At 45.8% G+C, this 17,490-nt stretch overlaps 1 protein-coding gene across 2 annotated transcripts in view; it reads left to right on the top strand.

Annotated features, from left to right (window-relative positions):
* ME3 (malic enzyme 3) overlaps nt 1-17,490 on the top strand; it is a 175,634-nt gene that overhangs the window by 108,620 nt on the left and 49,524 nt on the right. For both annotated transcript variants that reach the window (XM_081063184.1, XM_081063185.1), the window contains 2 exons: nt 70-145; nt 8,962-9,123. In XM_081063184.1, the coding sequence (XP_080919310.1) occupies nt 70-145; nt 8,962-9,123 (238 nt within the window). The remainder of the gene's footprint in view (nt 1-69; nt 146-8,961; nt 9,124-17,490) is intronic.

The raw sequence follows: 17,490 nt of genomic DNA, 5'->3' as shown, positions 1-17,490 counted from the left end.
TCTGCTCTTTGCTCTGCTCCTGGTCTGACTGTCTGGTTTCTCTGTGTGTACGTGTTTTATTTCTCCTAGTGGGCTGTTTATCACCATTCATGACAAGGGCCACATTGCAACAATGTTGAACTCTTGGCCAGAAGACAATATTAAGGTACGATCCTGTTTTCTTTGCTGTTGCTCTATTGTTGGATGAATCCTTTCAGCCTGGACCAGAGTCATTTCTACCTACAAAATGAGCCATTACAACACTGAAGGCAAGACACTGCACCCTTTCCCCAGACCAGAGACCTTGTACAGCTGAGCATAAATGCACCACAAAGCATAGATTTGCGTTAACCAGGCACAGATGAGAAATTGTCCTTTATGGTTATTTTAATATATTGTTATTACTATGGTATAATTCTTAATAGTAGGAGTATCAGTAGTAGCCTGAAGATTTGTTCAGCATCTATGGAGTACCTACTAAATATATACACACTGCCAGTTTCCATGGTGGATACAGGGGAAAATCAGACATAGGCCCTCTGCTCAAGTAGCTGGATTTTCATGAGGAAAATAAGATAGAGACGCAAAAACATTAACAAGGTGGAACTTGATCAGAGGTAAATAAGGCACAGAAAGATCTGTGGGTGTTCAAAGAAGCGGAGATTGCTTTTAGCCTGAGTGGAATCTAGGAATACTTCATGGAAGAGGTGACATTGGAGCAGGGCCTTGAATTGAGGGGTCAAATTGGACAGTTAGGCACTGGAGAGAGGAGGATGCAAGGTGGGGATATTCTGCAACCAAAGAAAACACTTATAATGAACAATACCTTCACAGCTGGTAGTACACAGCAGTGATGGGGGCCGGGAGGAGCGGGGGTGGAAGGTTGCATATTCAGAGGAACAAAATAAACCTGGCACTTCTTCCTGGAATATCCATTCTACTGAAAAAATTTAAGGAGAAAATATTTTTTATCTAATAAACAGTATACAATATAGAATGCAAAATGTGTGTTAATTTTAAAATATAAAACATACAGCTTTGTAGAAACTTGTTAGCCTCTGGTTATATCCCCAGATCGCCTCCTCCTGTAGAAACATCTATGGAAGATTTTGAGGGGCTCAGGCATCTAAGATCCTTGTCACTTTTACCAAAAAAAGGTGTGGAGGAGTGGGGTGGGAAGCAAAAATACAAAACATTCTCTGGCTGCCTAGCGAGGGCATTTCTGGCACACGAGCTGGGGAAGGGCTGAAGCTGGCCGAGCCCAGGATAAGCACGTCTCAGCTCACCATCATGCTGGCACCATCCTGCCTCAACTGGGAGGCGGAGACACTCCGGCACTGTCTCCTCTCCAGGACCTCACGCCCTCTGTCCCTGCAAGTTCCCTGAGCCACCCACCGCTCTCCACCAGGCCCCAAATCCAGCCGCTTTCTCCCTATCTCTGTTTGTATCCCACCCACTTGGACCCTCTCAGGGAAGTGGCAGCATTCAGAACCACAGCAGGTAGGTCAGGACATTGGGTTTGAGTCCTGGCCCCCGTGAAGAGCTCGTTTCATCCATTTCTGCCATCCTCACAGTCTGGTTAGAGAGGCTGACTCGGAAGCAGTTACAGTAATTTCACCCTATGCTTCTCCTTCCTGCTTTTATCTGCTTAGGTTTCAGTTACATGTTGACGTTGGCCCTGCAGGTTTTGGTCCCAGTCCCAGAAGAAGCAAGTTCACAGGGCGTGTCCAGGATGAATCTCTAATACAATTTTGAGGACACGAAGGGAAGCCAGGTCACTCAGTGGGAAGTTAACTCCAGCCTGCCTTATGAGGACACACTGCTGAGGTCCTGCAAACTAATCTTTCTACCTTCCTGGACAGGTGAACCGTGGGGAAGCCTTGTATACAGTAGGTGCTCAGTAGATGCTTGCTGAGTTGACTGAGCTCAGTTGACAGATACGATGAGCATCTTCCATGTATCAGACATGGTGCCAGGAGTGGAGAGGTGGGGTCTCCACTAACACATAAGGTGCCTTTGTGCAAGTTACAAGGATATTAGAAAAAATAATGAAAAGACACTCCCTCTGAACCAGTTAAAAAAAAGGGGGCTCCTTCCTTCAGACTGTAATAGGGAAGGGGGCTGGGGTCGTGGGCTGGATTTCAGGTTCCAGTTGTTCCTCTTGTCAGGGCGCCCCCAGGGCCCTGCTATGAGGAATGCAAAATGAGAAAAACACAGACCCTGACCATGAATTGCTTCTGTGAATTCAAAACAGAACCTTAGCTGCCAAATATCTATTGACGCCAACAGATATTTTCTAAGAACCTTCTAAGTTCTGAGTGCTAATTACTAGAAAGATGGAGACAGAAACTCTCGTGATTTTACAGGAAGAGGAACTGGGGTTTATCATCACCCTGGAAGATGTGTGACTCTAGCAGGCCTCAAATAAAGAGAGACACCCAGAGCCTCTGGGGAAAGTGTACATTCCAGGAGAAGAGCTGGGCCAGAGCACCTAATCCAGATGTATTCAACAACTATTTTGTAAACATTTACTCTGTAAGAGTTCCCTGGGGTTTTGCGGATAGAGAAGGTATGCAGGCCTAACCTCAAGAAGCTCACAGTCTACTTAGAGAGACTGACCCGGAAGCAATGACAGTAAACTGTGTGTGTCTGTGCTGCCAAAGAGAGGAGCCCAGGAATAAGGAGCATACAGGGTGACTGGCTGGCCACTGGCCCTGCAGCACCCCAGAGTAGATGAGTGAATGCCTAGGGCCACCTCCTGCCCTCCACCCTTTATTTCTGTCTCACTATGTAGAAACCCTGAGGTCAGTCCCCGTAACTATGTAGAAGAATCAGCTCTGCCTTTGCAATCAGACAGACCTGGGTTCTGGCCGTGAATCTTCCAGTTACCTGCTGTGTGTGCAGACAACCTCTCTGATCTTTGTTTTCCAGTTGTGAAGATTAACTCTGATAAAGTCTGTGCCAGAATGAACGGCACTTCAATGGATGGTGTCCTTGCTGGAGGAAGAAGGGGTGGCTTTAGCACACACAGCAGTGTTGAGAAGAGAAGGCAGAGACTTAAGGGCAGCTGTGGAGAGGCCTCCCTACCTGGGAGTCACAGGCCACAAATGGGCGACCAGCTGGCTTGGCCCCTAGACATGTCTGATGTGGCCCTCAGTGGTTTTTGAAAATTTTGAACTTGTAGGCAAAATCAGGAGACTTTGTTTGAGTACTTGGATTTCTGGCTTCTCTTGAAAAACCAGGTGCTCTGAATATTGGGCCTATAGCTTGGCAGGTAAACAAGTCAATGAGGGCTGACGGGGCTACTCCCAGCTTGCCCCAGTCCCCACCCTGCCCTATCCACCAGCCTTTTACCTTAGCCCTTTCAAAGGTTCAGAATGTCCCAAGCTGCAGTCTTTCCTGTTTATTGGTGTGTTTTCCCCAGTTACCTCAGGAGATGGAGATTCCCTTAAGTAGGGAATCTCTGCTCATTATCCCTTTCGTGGCACTTTGGGATGCTGACTTCCCCTTTGTAATTTCACTGATTTCTCACAGTTACTGAGTGGAGCACAGAGTGCTTCTGAAACCCTCATGAGGGTCCTGAACGATGAGTCAGGGTGTGTCTTTGCTCAGAGGAGCAAGCCGAGGTTAAGTGACTTGCACGCGGTTACCCAAACATCAGTGTTGATGTCACCAGGACCCTGCTGCCGAGCCACCTCTCCCCCAGCTGCTGACCAGACTTTTTTAAGGCACAGAAATCTTTGGACCCTAATAGCGTTGGCCGCTTGGCTGGAGGAAGGGTTGTTTCAAAAGAGTTTCTGAATCAACTCAGGAGATAAGAGATGGCTTTCAGTAGTTTCCGAGCCAGAAAGCAGAGCTACAAACTGAAAGGTAAGAGAAGAAGGCTGCGAGGGAAGTGAGGCCACAGCTCAGGGCTGGGGGACATGAAGTTTTGTAGGCCCCTCTTGTTCAGGGACGAAGGGGAGGGCCAGGCTGCCCAGAACTGTCCAGCATAAATCACAAACAGGAGTGAGAACTGCTCTTCTGACTCTTTCCCACAGCAGCCATTGCCCAAGCGGACGAAGGCTCAGCAGAGAACAGTCCTCCTCCCAAACAGCTTTCCCAAGCACCTAAATCTCCCCTCCTCCCAGGCCCAACAGCTGAGGGAAGGAGGTGCTGAGTGGCAGCCGGGTTGTGGAGCCAAGGGAACATCCTCTGCCGCTGGGCACCAGCCACTTAGTCGTTTAAACTTGGACCAGATGCAGGTGCCAAGTGCTGGCCTGTCGTGCACAGGCCCACCATGTGTTAAACCCACTCTGCTCAGTGTCAGAAGTTGGATTTCCTGGGAAACAGTTTGAGATGGGGATTAGCATATCAGGAACATATTAGGGGGTACTCATGGGATCAACTCCTCTCCATGGGAAGGAGGCAGTATAGAGCCTGGGCTGAGTGAGGTCTCAAGGAAGACTCAGTGAGCCCATGAGGAGGTTCTGGAATTGGGATGGCCGTCAAAGTCATCCTGAGCTGAGACAAGGGTGCTGGCCCTTTGTCTCCTTCATCCATCAGTCACTGATTGCTGCCTTTGGAAAAAATGAAATGGGATGGGAAATCCAAGAGTAGAAAAACCAGTTAGGAGACCACGACAGTCGTCAAGTGAGAGATGGATGGGCTGATCCAAGGCAGTAGAATGGGGATGAAGATCATGGAACAGATGGGAAAAAATAGGGAGCAGGTCAAATCAGCAGAACTCGGTGACCAATTGGCTGTGGTTGACTAATGACAGAGAGGCGTCAAAGTAGACTGGACAGCTCTGAGCCTGGGAGCTAGGAGGTAACCGAGGAAGGGAGGACAGCAGAAGTAAAATGTTTAAAAGGAATAAAAGGGAAAAGCATACTCATTTGGTTAAGGATTTGGGGACTCTGAGAAGACTGTTGGAGTCCAGTCAATTGTCAGTGTCCAGCCGACAGTTAGCTCTAAGTGTCTGCTTAGAAATGACAGTAGAAGCCATTGGAATGGATGAAGACATCAAGGTTAGAATGCTGTTGAGCTTCGCATGGCCAGGCTTTCTTAAGCTGCATTTTCCAAGGTCTCCCCTTGGTTTTCCTTTCATTCACTCATTTAACACATAAGTAGTGCATGGTTTATCTCTGGTAATGCTGAATTATAAATTCTAATCTAATTGAATTAAATATTATAATATATAATCTTTGCCCCAATAATAATCATTACTATAATCATAAGAGCAACACCATTTACTGATCACTTACTGTATACAAGGCATCTTGTTAAAATAAGACATATGAGGTCTGACAATTAAGTTCACGAACTCATTGTAGAACAAATGCTACACACCTCCTTGCTGAATATCACTATGGTGACCTTCGAAGTACTCCCCTTGGGAAGCTATGCACCAACGCCAGCACCTAATCCACCCTTTAAAGCAATTTTGGAACTCTTTCTGGAATGGCCATCAGACCTGTCATCCTATTACCCTTGATGTCCTGAATGTCATCAAAATGTCTTCCTTTCAACATTTCCTTTATCTTCTGGTAAAGAAAGAAGTCATTGGGGGCCAGATCAGGTGAGTAGGGAGGGAGTTCCAATACAGTCATTTGTTTACTGGCTAAAACTCCCTCACAGACAGTGCTCTGTGAGCTGGTGCTTTGTCCTGATGCAAGAACCATGAATTGCGGAAAAGTTCACACCGTCCTACTTTTTTATGCAACCTTTTCAGCACTTTCAAAGAGTAAACTTGGTTAAATGTTTGTTCACTTGGTACAAATTCATAATGAATAATCCCTCTGATATCAAAAAAGGCTAGTAACATCATTGCAACAAGTTCTCAAACTTAATTGTCAGACCTCGTATATTATTTCATTGCATCTTTACAACAACCTGATGAGTTAGGTGTCACTATTATTCCGATTTCATGGAAAATTAGAACTCAGAAAAGTTACCTGTTGACCCAAGATTACATATGGCAAATCATCAAGGAGCATGGATTCAAATACTGGTTATCAGACTCCAAAACCCCTGCCATTAACCTTTAGGCTGTTTGATGAGATAAAATGTGCACTTAAAAAAATGTTAAATAAGAACCCAAATGCTATCACCATCAAATGTTTAAGTAGCATATGTGGGGCTTGGCAAGCAGTAGGTACTTAAATGTTTGTGGAAGCCAGGCAGGCAAATAGGACAGGTGAGAAGAACAGGTGAGTGGAACATACAAGTGCTAGGAGAAATGGCATGTGATTGTAATGGGCAAGATGTGCGCTGCTGGGAAAGAGGAGAAGGACCTTCTAGCAGAGAGGAGCATGGAGGCTGAGAGCTAAGAGATGTTTGTTTTTTTCAGACTGTATGTGGCAGGAGTGAGGAGGCCCATTTGGCTAAACTACGCAATTTTGTGTGCAGATAAATAGCAGGAAATAAGTTTCAAAAGGTATGTTGGGGTCGAGTCATTAAAGAGTTAGGCATTTTGAACTCTATTTTACGGACAGTTAGAAGTCACTACAGGTCTTTGAGCCTGGGAATGGCATGATGAAAATGGGCTTCTGATATAATGACTCTAACGTTGGTTGGCAGGAGAAATTAGAAGAGAGATGAGAGAGAGAGTGTGGTTGTGGCACTGGCAATAACCCAACCATTCGCAAGGTCGGATGAGGAGTGGATGACAGAGGGAGGTGAGACAGTCCCTCAGAGGAGCCGCAATGCAGGGGAGTACCCTCAGACATTTCCAGGTGGGGAGGGCTTCATGGCAGGGCCCCCTCACCATCCTGAAAAGCCCCGAAGTTCTAGGGTTAACACCCCGGAGTAGTAGTTGATTTGCTCTGTGTAACTCCTTGTCACTCACTGCCCCAAGCAGCGAGAAATTCTAAGGGAATGGGAACCAGAATAATAAGGAAGCTTTGATTCCGAGAGATAGCAGAGAAACAACCAGAGTTTGAGCACCCAGGGGTGGCACAGGCTCCACCTGGGAGAGCTAGCAGGAGGTCAGAGGCAAGAGAGGGGGGCACTGAGGCAGGGCAGGTCTTTGCTGAGAGCACAGGTACTTTACCCCAGCCGAATGAGGTGGTAGAAGGAGCCCTGAGCCAGGAACCCAAAGCCTGATTAGAATCCTGACCTGCCACATACACAAGGAAGGTGACCTTGGTAAGTCAGCTAATCTTTCTGAGATAAATGATGTGAAAACATCAAGTCCAGTGCCTGGCACGGGGCTGATACTTAAATATGTATAGAACGTGAAGGTTGAAGAGCTCCGGTTGGCTCACCTGTGAAACAGAGCTAACAATCTCGGACCTGCCTGTCTGCCAGAGCCGTGGGATCAGGAGAGTCGTGGGTTGTGAGAGCACTCTCCATAGAGGCAGCACACCAGTCTAAGGGGCACTGGTGATCTTTATGGGTCTGCTGCACTCACCCCTTTTTCAGAAGTGGAAGAGTGTTTTAAAGAATCTTTACACCTATTTCTCATATGCGTGCACCCCTGGAGAGAGAGCAAAGGAGTGAGAAGATGCCATGGACCCTTTGGGTATTGCATCATAAACTCTTCCAGGGAAAGGAGGAGTCTTCATCTCTTTATCCCCAGTGCACCCAGTATTGTACCTTCATGGATCACATTGACTGACCCCTATGGTTCTCTTGGGCAACATGCTTGGAGCCAACCATGACATCCATAGCTCAGAGCTGATCCTAAATCTGGCCAAATCCAGGTTCCAGTGGAAGGGTGGGTGGCCCGTTAAACTTAACTCATTTAGTGGTGGGGGGAACCCGTGATAGTGAGCATATTGGGGTGACCTATAAACAACTTCCTGTCACCCTGAGGGGTTCTCCTTGGCCTGACATTCAAGGCCCTTCAGTCTCACTCCTGCCTGACTTTCCATTCTCTCCTTTCCTGCGAACTGCACCCACACACACAGCCTATCCCCCCTACCGCTACCCTGGATCTTAATTTCCTTTTGCATCAAATTCCTTTCTCACCAGCCACACCTTCGGTGGACTGTCTCCATCTGTCCAAGTTCTGGCACGTGTGTCCTCTCATCCATGAAGTGTTAGCCTACAGGAAGTAACTCTCCCTTCTTTCAATCTCTGCTGCCTTTGTCCTGTTCTGCTGCACTCACACTTTCCTCCCAGAGTTATAAATATACATGTTCCTTCTCCTTTTTGCCCCTTAGTTCTTTAAGGGCTGGGTCCATGCATATTTGTTTTTATAGATGAGCAAACTGAAGCTCGTTCACCCAGGATCTGGTAGAGTGTCTTGTGCAAAATAGGTGCTTCATAAATGTCTATTAAATAAGTGAACAAATGAATATCCATCGTAATCATATAATCATTTCTGTCATCGCCATCAGCTTCATCAGCGTCTGTTAATTCACAGTAGGTAAGCCTTGAACTAGCACTACATCTACTACCTCGTCGGCACTCAGTGATTAGTTGCCAAGACACAGAGGTAATCCCAGAAAGCCTGAGAACCCTCCTGGTTTCAGTGAAATAGGGATCATAGCAGATGTCGCAGGGAGCTCTGTCCTTTGCAAACTGGACTTTCTATATTCCAGGAACAGGCTCCAAAACACTTATTTGGTCTCTAAACCCTGGAGGTGTAGCAGCTGCATGAACACTTGTTTTTCCTTATGTCCGTCCCTCCCTGCCCCCTCCCCCCAAATCTCAAGCTAAGAGCATCTGTTTGGTTTTTTGAGTTACTGGATGTATTTTCCCTCCAGCTGTTTCTGCAGCCCCTACCCGAACCTCTGAATGCAAGGCAGGTGTCTTTTCACCATCTCACCTCAGTGGGGTGTCTCACCAGCCTGCCAGACATGAGAGTGGGATGGGAAAAAGACCAGCCACCTGCAGGTGAAGGAACCCTTTGGCCTTATCCCAAACAAGCAGTGTTTTCCCTTAGCAGAAGCAGTGAGCATCCAGGTGTTGGGCCTGACAGGCTAAGGGCTGTGAAAATGAGCACTTTGTCACAGAAGGTGCTGTCCCTGATTGATGGCGTCCTTTGTTTTCCAGGCCGTGGTGGTGACTGATGGGGAGCGTATCCTGGGCCTGGGAGACTTGGGCTGCTACGGCATGGGCATCCCGGTGGGAAAGCTGGCCCTGTACACAGCGTGTGGGGGGGTCAATCCACAGCAGTGCCTCCCCGTCTTGCTGGATGTGGGCACCAACAATGAGGTAACGCACAGCCTGGGCCAGGAACGCTGGGCCAGAAGGTGGCAGCGGGGATGGGTGGGGAGCACCTTTGTGGGGCAGTTATATGCATATCTACAAAGCATCGGGCCATTTCTTGGCTGGGTCCCCTTTGCCAGGGCACCGCCCCTACACAGCTGTGGCGTGGAGGCCCTTTCGTTTCCCTGCTTGCCATCCCACTGTCCCAGCCCCCCTTATTTTCCCCCTGCTGCTGTTGGGTCTTCTTGCTCTTCTATCTCCTGAGGCCCTCAATGATGACCCCTGCTTGGGCTTTCTTTGTTTTCTTGCTCCATGAATCCAGGCAGCTTCCTTTGTCCTCAAGGCTTCTCTCTGATCCAGGGCCACTGATTGAGGTGGGAGTGGCTGCTGGGATGTGTTCTTTGAGCATTTGAGAGGCAAGCTGCCTCAGTAAAGCATTTCAACTAAAACACCAGGAACAAGGGCTGAAATGTCTGGATCTGGCAGAGGAGTGGCCGGCAAACCCAGGGAGAGAGACTGTGGGTGAGATCGGCTGCAGGATTCCAGGGGGTTTAGGATTTAAGGAGCTCAATCCCCAGTCCCGAGTGTGTCTGCTCTGGGGCCCAGCCCCTGGGACACAGTGTTTGTGCATATCTGTGGTCTCAGCAATGTGTCTATTAGTCAGCAAACATGAAAAATATCCAAGAATTCCTTCTTAATGACATTTATCTCTGATTTTTAAATGAGTGCGTGTTCATCTTTTAAAAATTTAGACAATCCAGAGAAGTATTAAAGTATCAGTCACAAACTAATATTAGGTTGGTGCAAAAGTGATTGCTGTTTTTGCAATTATTTTTAACCTGTAAACCGCCATTACTTTTGCACCAACCTAATACTAATCCTTGCTTCCATTTTGGTATATTTCCTTCCAACCTTCTTCCCCAAAGCACTTATAAAAAGAAAATTGGGTTTATACTGCATATACAGTTTTGCATTCTGCTTTTTCAAATGCAATGTATATCATCCATTTTCTCCCAGGTTATTAGCCATTCTTCCACAATGTCATTTTAATAGCTGCCTGGTACATCATCATTTACATAAGAAACCTTCCACTGTTGGACACTTAGGTGGTTTCTAGTCTTCTTGCCGTCCTAATTGTGCTCCAATACTCATCTTTGCAGATCAGTCTGTCTCCATCTCTGATTGTTTCCTAAGGATAAATTCCTAGAAATGGAACTATTGAGGCAAACAAGATGGTCATTTTTTAGATTCTTGATACCTATGGTCATCAAGGTTATATTTAGTTGCGTTCTGTGGAGATCTCTCTCAGGAAAACTTGCCTGGCTTCCTCCTCCCTGGACACCACACGTCCCCATTTCTAAACAGAATGAGCACTGCCTCTCCTTCTGAAGAATGATGTTTATTCAGGCTTCATCCACAAATACAATCAAATGAGGGCAGACCTTGCTTTAGAGCTGGGAAATAATGGGGAGGGGAGAGGGAGAAGTGCTGGACTGGGAAGCAGGGATGCTGGTCCCAGTACCCCTGATGGCCAGGTGAGTCTCTGCCCCTATCTAGACTTGATCCCCTTCCAATACACTGAGGGGTGGGACTAGAAGCTTTCTGTGTGTTCTTCCATCCCTATACCTCTTTCCCATATGCCTCTTTACCAGCCTAGGACATGGAAGGCGGTATGGTGGTACAAATCTTAGAGTTGCTCATCAAGACCAGTCTTCAGTCTGCACTGTAGTTCCCTCTGCACAGCCAGACACTTGCATTTGCTGAAATTGTCCCTCCGCCACAAAGAACATATGTAGAACCACGCATGCACGTAGCAAACTTTTAGTTATTATTCCCATCTGACACCTCTTGCTGTGTTCCAGGGGGATTTCATTGAGACCTTCATTCTCTGTCTCCTAAAAGCTGGCTCTAGGCAAGCCATGGTAACAGCTTGAGTTTGATTCTGAAGCCACTTCACCCCGAGAAGGGTGTTGGTTGCCTCTAGAAGGTGCATTTAGATCCTCTGTTGTTGAAGGTCCAGCACCCACCCAGCAATGACGTGCTGAAGTTTAGAGCTGGACCCATCCTATAACAAACCCTCCAAGAAGGATGTCAAGAAACCACGAGTAATCGTGGCCAGGCCCTTTACACACACCACCCTGTTTAAGCCTGACAATAACCCTGTGAGGGGAGCATGGGTTATTACCCTCTTTTTACAGTTGAGGAAATGTAGGTGCAAAGAGATTAATTTTCCCAAGAAGAGCTGCTTGAAGTTGCAGGCTGGGGACCCTATGCCACATTTGTACTCCTCTTCCCGTACCACACCACACCACCCGCCTGGATTTCCGTTGCTTTATAACTAAAGGTCATTTCTTGATTTTTAGAATTTTTATTACTAAAGTAACTTTAAAACATTATTCAACATCTTAAAAGAAAAGGAAATGGCATTTCTCCCACAATGCTACACTGTGTTCCCATCTAATATTTGTCTATGGATATAGATGTCGTTGTTACCTAGTTGTAATTGTATGCCCATAATTGTGTTTTAATTTTTTTCAATGAAGATTATTATGTAATATGTTCTCTTTACTCATTTAAGAAAAGTTGAATGTATTTTGTGACATTTAAATGTATCTATTAAATTTATTTATTGAGTGTCAGGCACTCTGCTAGGCATGAGGGAGATAAATGAGAGCCAAGCGTGGGTAGAATATTCTAGTTGTCAGTGTTTCAACACTGTCACCTAATTGATCATTTTAATGGTTCATGTGTTACATCTACTCAAAGTGTCTGCTTCTCCCTCTTGGGCTGTAGGCCTCTGAATCACCTCTCCCTCCTGTGTGTGGAAGGGAGAGAGCTTCCCCTGTGCCTGCTCCCTCAGGAAGCAGGAAGGATCCCTTAGGAAGGATCAGAGTGCTCTCCAGAAGACAGGTGGGGGCACAGCCTGACCTGCCCTTGCAACACCATGGAGGGGAGAGAAAGCAGTTCTCGCCCAATTCAGTAAGACCAATACTAGTATCTGCAACGTGCCAGGCACAGTTCTAGAGCTTTTATATATTTTAATCTTATTTAATTCTCACAAGGGCTCTAGGAGATAGTGTTCTCCCCATTTTACAGATGGAAGAACTGAAACATGTTAAGTACTTGACCAAACTCTGAAACATGTTAAGTACTTAACTCAGGTCGCATAGCTCTAAGTGTCAGAGCCAGGATTTGAACCTAGGTCTTTCTGGTTGCAGAGCTGCTTTGTCCTTCACGGCACGCCGCTCCGAGAGGTCAGGGATTTGTGTTACAGACTGGGTAATGAAGACCTGGAAAGTATGTGTTTTACATAGTCAGGGTCCATGGACACTCGGGATCTAATCAGGGTGGATTAATGCTATTTCCACAGTCCTCCTGCTCCAAAGAAAGATGACCCCACCACCACCACCAGACCCTCTTCAAGAAACTCGGAACACAAAAATCCAAAGTTACAACGTGGCCAACATTGGAAAGATGGTGATTTATCTCTTTTTAAATAGATTCACTGTGTGATCTCACACACTACAGTTCATTTTGTAAAAAATGAATCAATTTGCAAGATATTTCCCCCAGAAGTCTTGGGGCACATCTCTCTCCCAGAGCAAGCCAGAGCAATAAGAGAGGGAGGGCTCAGCCTCGCAACTTTTATCTCACATGTCAGCGCAGGGAGGGCTCTGGTGTGATGGTTTTTAGTGTCAGGACAACCAGACCATCTGTGTGTCTGTCTCTATAAAAACTCTTGAGGCCACAGGAGCTTTGCAGGCAGAGAAAATACCCTCCAGGCTTCCTGTTGAAGGAAAACATCTGCTTGTCTACAGCCCTGAAACTCTGAGTCACTTTTACCTGCTGACACCAAGGAGATTTGGAAAAATAAATATGTGAGGCATTGAGCTCCTGTAGAAGGGACATTCCATAATTAAGTTCCAAACGGGGCAAAGTGAGGGAGCCCACATATCTGCTCTTGGCCCTCCAGCATGGCTGTGTGTGGATTGCTTCATGCATTTTGTTTCATCCACACACAACAGACAGAGTGAAAGACTGTCCATGTTGGAGGAGACCTGAAATACTTCTAGTGCAGCCCCTTATTTCACACAGGAAAAGGGGCCCCAGAGCAGAAATGGCTTCCCCCAGGTTTGAGTCCAATCCCAAGGCTCATCCCGCTCTGTGCTAACGGTTCTGTGGGGCAACCTGGAGGGGCTTGGCTTTCAAAGGACCCCTGAGCCCTAGAGGGCTTCTTCTCCTGGCAGGAGTCTAGAGCCTTGATGGATTTACCTCCCAACAAGACGCTGTGTGCGTCTCTGTGGAGCTGACTGATGTGGAGATGAAGAACAATCATGTCAGCTTGGTAGGGAGACAAACATGGGGACAGATGATCAACAGAACTTGGTCAACGGTGCCTTGGGGATGTTACTGGATTGCTGAGGAAGCAAAGCATCTCCAGCCCAGCTGGTGTCAAAGGGTTTCTTCACCTCGCGAGATCATCTTTACTGCAGTTAACAGTCAGCATTCACCATGTGCTGCCATCAGAGGCGCTCACTCTCTGAACGCATGTGATCCAGGAGATGCCCTTCCTAGGATCTATGTAGCTTACCCTGGGCTTAACTGAGCTTCCAAAGAAATGTGTGGTAGGCATGTATAACCGCTACCCTCAGGAGACAGTGCGCTGTATCTGCAGCTTGAACCCAATGCCAAGACTTCCCCTGACCCCTGGATGCTCTCTGAGTAACATCTTCGTAAGCCTGTTGCTACGCAAGATAAATATTATCCCAGGCCAGCAGGTTCATCTCTCTTCCAGCTTAAATCCAGTGCTCAGTGACATGACATGTGACGAGGAGGAAACCATTTTGTTTTCCATACCATTTCATCTCCAAGAAAAACCTCAGGAAGTCAGAGCCGGGCAGACAGCCATAAAGGGCATATTCAACTCCCATGGCAGAGAAGAAAGTTCTGGTTCACCTGCTTTGGATAAAAACCTTAGTCTAAAGTCATAGTTATAGACTGACTTGGTTCGGAAGGGAACCTGGTAACTGTGTAACAGAGGGGAAGCAGCCAGGCTTGGAGGTGAGTAAGCTGGTCCTCCCTGGGCAGACCCCTGGACCAGAAGCTGTCGTGTCTGCCCTGATGCCCACCAAATTTGCTTTGTGACCTTGGGCAGCTCATTTAACCTTTCTGAGCCTCAAAAACTCATTTGGAGAAAGTCGAACCAGATGATTTTGAAGACATTCATAGTTCTTAATTCATCATCTCCCTAGCCCAATCCTAGAATTCATACAACTGTCATCATAAACACTTTTTAAGGGCCTGCCATGAATAGGGCCCCTTTCCTCAAAGGCTTTGCGTTGTGCAATAGAGATTCATCATGATCCCCAACTGACCGAGAAGAAAAATGAAGATGCAGGAGTTAAATACCATTCCCGAAGTCACAGAGCTAGTTCAGTGACAGAGCCCAAATTCAAGCCCAGAGCCCCTTCTAATTCTACAGCCAGGCCACGCTAAGGGTGCTCAGGTGGCCACCAAGCCCAGCAGTGCCCACTCCTCTGCCATACACGGTCTGCCAACTTCGAGATTCCTTCTGTCTCTCAATAGGGTTGCAAGATTTACCAAAGGAAAACATAGGACTCCCGTTAAATTTAAATTCCAGACCTAATCATTGTTTAAATGATTTCTTAAATTCCAAAGACCTAATCATTTTTTAGCATAAGTACATTCTAGACAATAGTTGGAATGTATTTATACTAAAAAAAAAAAATACTGCCTATCTGAAATTCAAATTTAAGTGAGCGTGCTGTATTTTATCTGGCATTATTACCTGCTGAAAACTTCTCTGCTTAACCATATCTGAGGATAGAGGAGGGCTGCCAGGAGAGGGTGCAGGCCAGTTAGCAGTCCCACTGACCGTCAGTCTTACAGCCAAATCACTCGGTGGGACACAGGGAAGAATGTGGACCTCTTGTTCGATGTGGTGCCAAGACAGCCCGGGAGAGTGCCACCCTCTGCTGTTTTTGAGAAACTACTTTCCCTCCTGCCAAAGGAGATCCAAAAGCTGGCTCGAGATGTGGACCCGGCCTTTCCCCAGACTCCATTTTGGCTGACACTGCTCTCCAGCCTGGTCTGTGGAATATAGCCTGGACCTTCACAGCCACTACTGGACTCTTCAGAGGGGACCAGGCCAAGGGTGAGAAGCTCACCCCCACCCCAGATTCCCTGATCACCACAACGTCGGACGTTTGGGTGCCAAGTGTCGTGTCATGATATCCAGTCAAAGCAAGGCGCAACTTCAGCTTAGCTGTTTTCTGGCTGTGGGAGCTTGGGCAATTTATTTAAATCCTTGAACTCTACCTTCTTTATCTGTAAAATGGGGATGAGAATATGTAAGACAGAAGGATCAAATTAACTTCTGACCCAGAAGGAGTGAATTGTTTGAAAGTCCTATACAAATACCAGAAGCTATTTTTCAGTGTCATGTCCATATGGAAACTTTCCAATTTTTTGTGGGCTTAGTTTTGAAATATTTCAGGCACAAAACATCTTATTATAAAAGTAAATATAAGCATGGATGGACCTAGAGGGTATTGTGCTGAAGTGTAGTAAGTCAAACTGCGGAAGAAAAATGTCATATGATTTCACTCACAAGTGGAATCTAAACAACAAAATAAACAAACAAACAAAACAGAAACAAACTCATAAATACAGAGAACATTTTGATGGTTGCCAGATGGGACAGGGGTTGGGAGGGGGTGGGTAAAAAACGGGAAGGGATTTAGAAATACAAATTGGTAGTTACGAAACAGGCACAGGGATGTGAAGTACAGCATAGGGAATATAATCAACAATATAGTAATAACTGTGTATAGTGCCAGGTGGGTACTAGACTAGTCGGGGGGAATCACTTCCTAAATTATATAAATGTCTAACTACTGTGCTATATACCTGAAACTAATATAAAATAATATGGAATGTCAACTGTAATTGAAAAATTAAAAAGGGGAAGAAAAGACAAAGAAGAATGAGAGATTCAAAGTTCCAGATATAAAACAAATATGTCTTAGGGATGTAATGTACAGCATGGGGAATATAGTCAATAATAATATGATAGCAAGGTACAGTGTCAGACGGTTGCTGGCCTTATCATGGTGATCACTTCTTTAGCACAAGGAATATAATCAATAATATGGTAATAACTCTGTCTAGTGCCAGGTGGGTACTGTTGAATAACTTGATGTATACCTGAAATTAATATAATATTGTATGTGAGCTATATTTTAATAAAAATATTTTTTAAAAAGTAAATATAAGGACTTTTTTAAAGCTTTGTATAGTCACCCTTATAGCTCAAAGGTACCTCATTATGGTTGACCTTTCATCTTAAATGCAGATATACTGAGAAATTTCTGGAAAATCCTAAAATTCTTTAGTACCACTGGAGAATTTGATATGCCCCAGAAAACACACACACAGCACTGAGAAATTTACTCTTTGCTGCCTGATGCACCACCGATCAGATCTGTGACTTGGGAACATTACAAATGATAACCTACTGTGCACCTTTTCATCTCTATGAGAGCTAAAAGAGTGAATGTTTTCTGCAAATGCCAAGAGCTACACTATTTTTATCATTTTTGTGTATGCCCTTCCAGGTTGTACGTGTGTGTGTTTTAGACAGTTGAAATTATGATGTCTGTGCCATTTTGTATGTTGCTTTTTTCACTTTAAATAATCTCATCTACATTTGTCCAGGTGTCTGCGTAGTCAAAAAAACCACCCATTTGAATGACTGTCTAGCTATCCATGAAGTCATTATAGCATCATTTACTTTATTGTCCCCCGCTTGGCCGGAGGTTTACTGCCTCTAACTGGCTTTTAGATGGTCACTTTGAAGGTGGCACCTGGAAGGGTAAGCACTATATATGTCCTCCTTTCATCCTTTAGTCACACACACACACACACACACACACACACACAACTACCAAGGCAGAATCCTAAATAATCTCAAGGATGTATAATCCAGGGGTGAAAGGTTGAGAAAAGAAGATTAGGACCCATCGTCTTTCTAATGTAGACCTGTGGTGACTTGGAGAAAGCACTAAACCCACCTGGGGCTATGTGGACCCTGGGATTGATTGCTGGTGAGAGTCTGGGAAGGCAGGTTATTTCCTGTTCTTTGTGTCCCCCACACCTTTGCCCAAACATCTCCTACAGTACCATCAAGACAATATGGACCTAGAGCAGTGTCTTTAACAAAAAAATAAGTCAATCTGTTTGATGTTCAAAAGAGCCACTGAAGCAGTGTGGCTCAGTGGGTAAGCTCATGGACTGTGGAGCCAGGTAGCCTGAATTTGAATCCTGGCCCTTCCACTTACTAGCCCAAGGTCT

This window comes from Rhinolophus hipposideros (assembly GCF_964194185.1).
Source record: "Rhinolophus hipposideros genome assembly, chromosome: 10".
Classification (NCBI taxonomy): Eukaryota; Metazoa; Chordata; class Mammalia; order Chiroptera; family Rhinolophidae; genus Rhinolophus; species Rhinolophus hipposideros.
Note: the sequence above shows the minus strand (reverse complement) of the source record. Positions and strands in the feature narration are given on the sequence as shown.